This window comes from Frankliniella occidentalis, unplaced genomic scaffold (assembly GCF_000697945.3).
Source record: "Frankliniella occidentalis isolate FOCC.00 unplaced genomic scaffold, Focc_3.1 Scaffold114, whole genome shotgun sequence".
Classification (NCBI taxonomy): Eukaryota; Metazoa; Arthropoda; class Insecta; order Thysanoptera; family Thripidae; genus Frankliniella; species Frankliniella occidentalis.
Window position 1 is genome coordinate 587,874 of NW_026267242.1, and position 3,233 is coordinate 591,106.

At 54.3% G+C, this 3,233-nt stretch overlaps 1 protein-coding gene across 4 annotated transcripts in view; it reads right to left on the reverse strand.

Moving 5' to 3' along the window:
- LOC113207649 (purine nucleoside phosphorylase) overlaps positions 1-1,984 on the reverse strand; it is a 6,580-nt gene extending 4,596 nt beyond the window's left edge. For 2 of the 4 annotated variants that reach the window (XM_052270221.1, XM_052270220.1), the window contains exon 1: positions 1,678-1,984. In XM_052270221.1, the coding sequence (XP_052126181.1) occupies positions 1,678-1,898 (221 nt within the window). In that variant the 5' untranslated portion in view covers positions 1,899-1,984. The remainder of the gene's footprint in view (positions 1-1,677) is intronic. The other 2 variants (XM_026424295.2, XM_026424294.2) reach the window with 1 other exon arrangement.
- Positions 1,985-3,233: the final 1,249 nt, after the last annotated feature.

A 3,233-nucleotide genomic window follows, 5' to 3' on the forward strand; every position in this document is an offset into this window, starting at 1 on the left:
CAACAACGGTGACGTAGTTTCACCCCCCCCCCCTTCCCGCTATCGGCCACGCGCACGCCCCGGAGAGGAAAGGGTTGGGATGGTCATAACAAGCACGTAGTGCGAGTCCGTGGCGAGACAAGTCTTCGGTATTTACTCCACCACACACACACCCGCCCTGCACCAGCGCACTCGGCATACGACCAGTCCCCATACGTAAAGTATGATTAAGAGCGCCAAGGTGATCAGAGCCCGGGTCAGTCCGCTTCGCACTCCGGGGCGGGGCGGGGCGGGGCCACCACCGGGCAGCAGGGGGCTCGGGTGCTGCGGCGGCGCCATACCGTGGACCGCGCCGGCACAAGCGATTCGGTATGATATGCAGTGTGGTCCGGACGGGGTGGAATGGAATCCGCGCCCCACGCGACTCGGCGGCGCTGCCACGGCATTTTCCGACCATCAAACGAGTGTCCTAACATCTCGGCTGCTCTGGATTTTGAGAAATGCACAAATAACGGGGCCTCGATAACGGGAAGCATTAATTTTATTTTTTCAGAGACAAATACCCTGTTGAGATGGATTAGGCCATCACAGCAGCTCACGCGACGCAGACCGGTCCGCGACGCTTTTCGCTTTTCCTGCCCCTCCCCCCCTCTCCTTTCCCCGCCATATCCCCGCGACCGCCGCGCTCCACCCGTGTCGACATCCTCAGCTGATAATAATTTGAGCGTCACAGAGATTTGGGAAACAATAAATGTTGTTCCAAGTTCGAGGTCTCGCGGCATCGTGATGCAACGACTCAGGTTGTGCGGAGCTGCTAGAGCCGATAGCCAGCTAGCGGGGGCGATAGGGGGCGTTGTGCAGCGGGCCGTACGGCCACACGTGTGGGGATTTCCTCGGATATTCCTTGAGTTAACCACAGACGAAACGACGACATCGATCTAGAATTCCCGGATGTACGGGAAAATTTTAAAAATTAAGTCAGGCACTTCCATGTGATCTTCCCACGGGCTGCACTGGTTTGTGTAACGCCCCCCCCCCCCTGACTCCCACCCCATTATTTTCCCATTTTTTTTAAAGACTAAACGAATAGATTCGCGGAGGATTTGGGGTGGGGGGTTGGGGGTAAAAACTGCTAATTCAGTCCATTGTTCAAGACATTGCCAATTATTGGCACTTGGACAGAAGATGGGCGGCGGTGCACAACCAGCCTAGGAAGGGAATGACCTGCACTTATGCCGAGGGGCTGTCGGGACGCGAACACTGTTTGCTTAACGCATAGTACGCATTGCAAACTGGGAGGCAATTCCTCACGAACCTAAACGATAAAAAGACATCACGTGCTTCAAAAACAAGTGGTGAGCGATTTGTCCATCGCGTTCATTTAATTTGGTGTTGGACTATGTTTTTATGTAATGGGACAGAAGGTCGTTACGTAAGTTGCACCCTTCCTGCTATATGAGCACCACCTTGCAAATATCAACTATCTCTTAGGGGGCTTATCGCCTCATCGTGAGTTGATAAATTAGGGGAAAAGGGGTGGGACTCCCAGAAGCACGGCCGTGACTTTGAACTCAGGCCGGGAGGCGCCTCGCAGTCCGATCCGGTCTCGTGACCGGTTTTCTAAAACAGTAGCTTCCCAGGCACACAAGTGAACACACGATTTAGACGATCACGTTTAACGCAGAGCTAGGTACTCACTGGTTGCCATCCATGCTGTCGTTGGACGAAGGGTTAAACTCCTTGTGTGGTGATCCAATGTACACCTTGGGGGGATTGGCGTTCTTCATCTTCTTGAGGTCGGCGCCGTTCACCTCCTGGGTGGCGCCGTTGGTGGCGCCGTTGAGGGCGCCGTTGGTGTTGCCATTGGTGGCGCCGTTGGTGGTGCCGTTGGAAACGGCGATCTTAACGGGAGCGCTCATTGTTCTGAAGTCTTGTTTCTTGAGCACGACTGGCGGACTGCGAGTGGTCACTCTGAAACACGATGTGAAGCGACGCCGACAGCGCGCCTCCAACTTATAGCCTCCCCCCACCAGGGCCGCCCGCCTCGCCCCGCCTTGCCCCGCCCCGCCCGCCCCTCCTCGCCCAGAGAGCCCAAGCCCAGGCCGGTCGGCCGGCCCGCGGCCCGTGGCGCGACGCGTGCCTGGTCCTGAGGGAACGACCAATCCCTGCCGTGCGATTCCGGAGATCGTTCAAGAGGGGCTCTCCTATACCTCCCGTATAGCTCCGTCCTTTTGCACTCATAGGGCAGGTATAGGAGAGCCCCTCTTGAACGATCTCCGGAATCGCACGGCTGTGGCAACTCGAGCAGAGCCCCGAACCCTAGGTGGCGACTTGAAGTGCTACGAGAAGACGCAGGTGACAGAAACCCGGAGAAACCCTCCTGCAGCCCGCGAGTGCAGCTCCATCGCGGGACGAGGATGGGGGTGGGCGCGTGGGGCGTGTCATAACAATAAAAGAGATAGCTCGTGACGCACTCGATGTTTGTCATTGTTCTACGCAGAAAATAAAAACAAAAAAATTAAAACGAGGAAGGCTGACACGCATCATAACTGGACAATAATATTATTAAGGAGGGAGGGGAGGGGGAGGGTCAGTGGAACGGTGATAGCTTGTTGTTGTGATGCCACTCCCTTGCCCGGCGCGCCCCTGCCACCCCTCGCCCCGGTTGCACTGCACAAGATGATAATGTTTTTTTATACGGTAAGGATTATTTCTGCCAAGCCAAAACGTTTGGCGGCACAATCAGGCGCTATGTTTACGCCACTCTTTCCCGAGGGAAAAAGATTGGAGTCCGGTTTATTAATGTCACTATCACGTTCATGAATGTGCATTCAAGTTTGCATTCTCGTGAATGTTATATTTTGAAGATCCTATAAAATTTTACGTCCGTTTTTCTATGGTTCATTTTGGCAAATTGCGGGAGCTCGGCGCCTGCGAGACTCTTGGTAGGCCAGCCCGCAGTACACGCATGTACTGCAGTCAGGATTTGCATACCTACCTGGCGCTATGAGCATTGATGCTCACTCGACTCGGCAGTTCCGAAACGTCGATTATAAAAAACGTATTTTCTGGATGATCACTGACTGGACTGTCAGATCGGGTGGGATGCTTCTGATATCGGATATTCAATTCCTCCCCCCACCCTTTCTACCTTTCTCAGACTCCATTATCTTATTCGGCAGAAATAGCTGCGTGGGCCTCTAGAGCTGCCCGAATAAATATATTTCGCCACTTTGGGAAGGTCAATCTAGTGA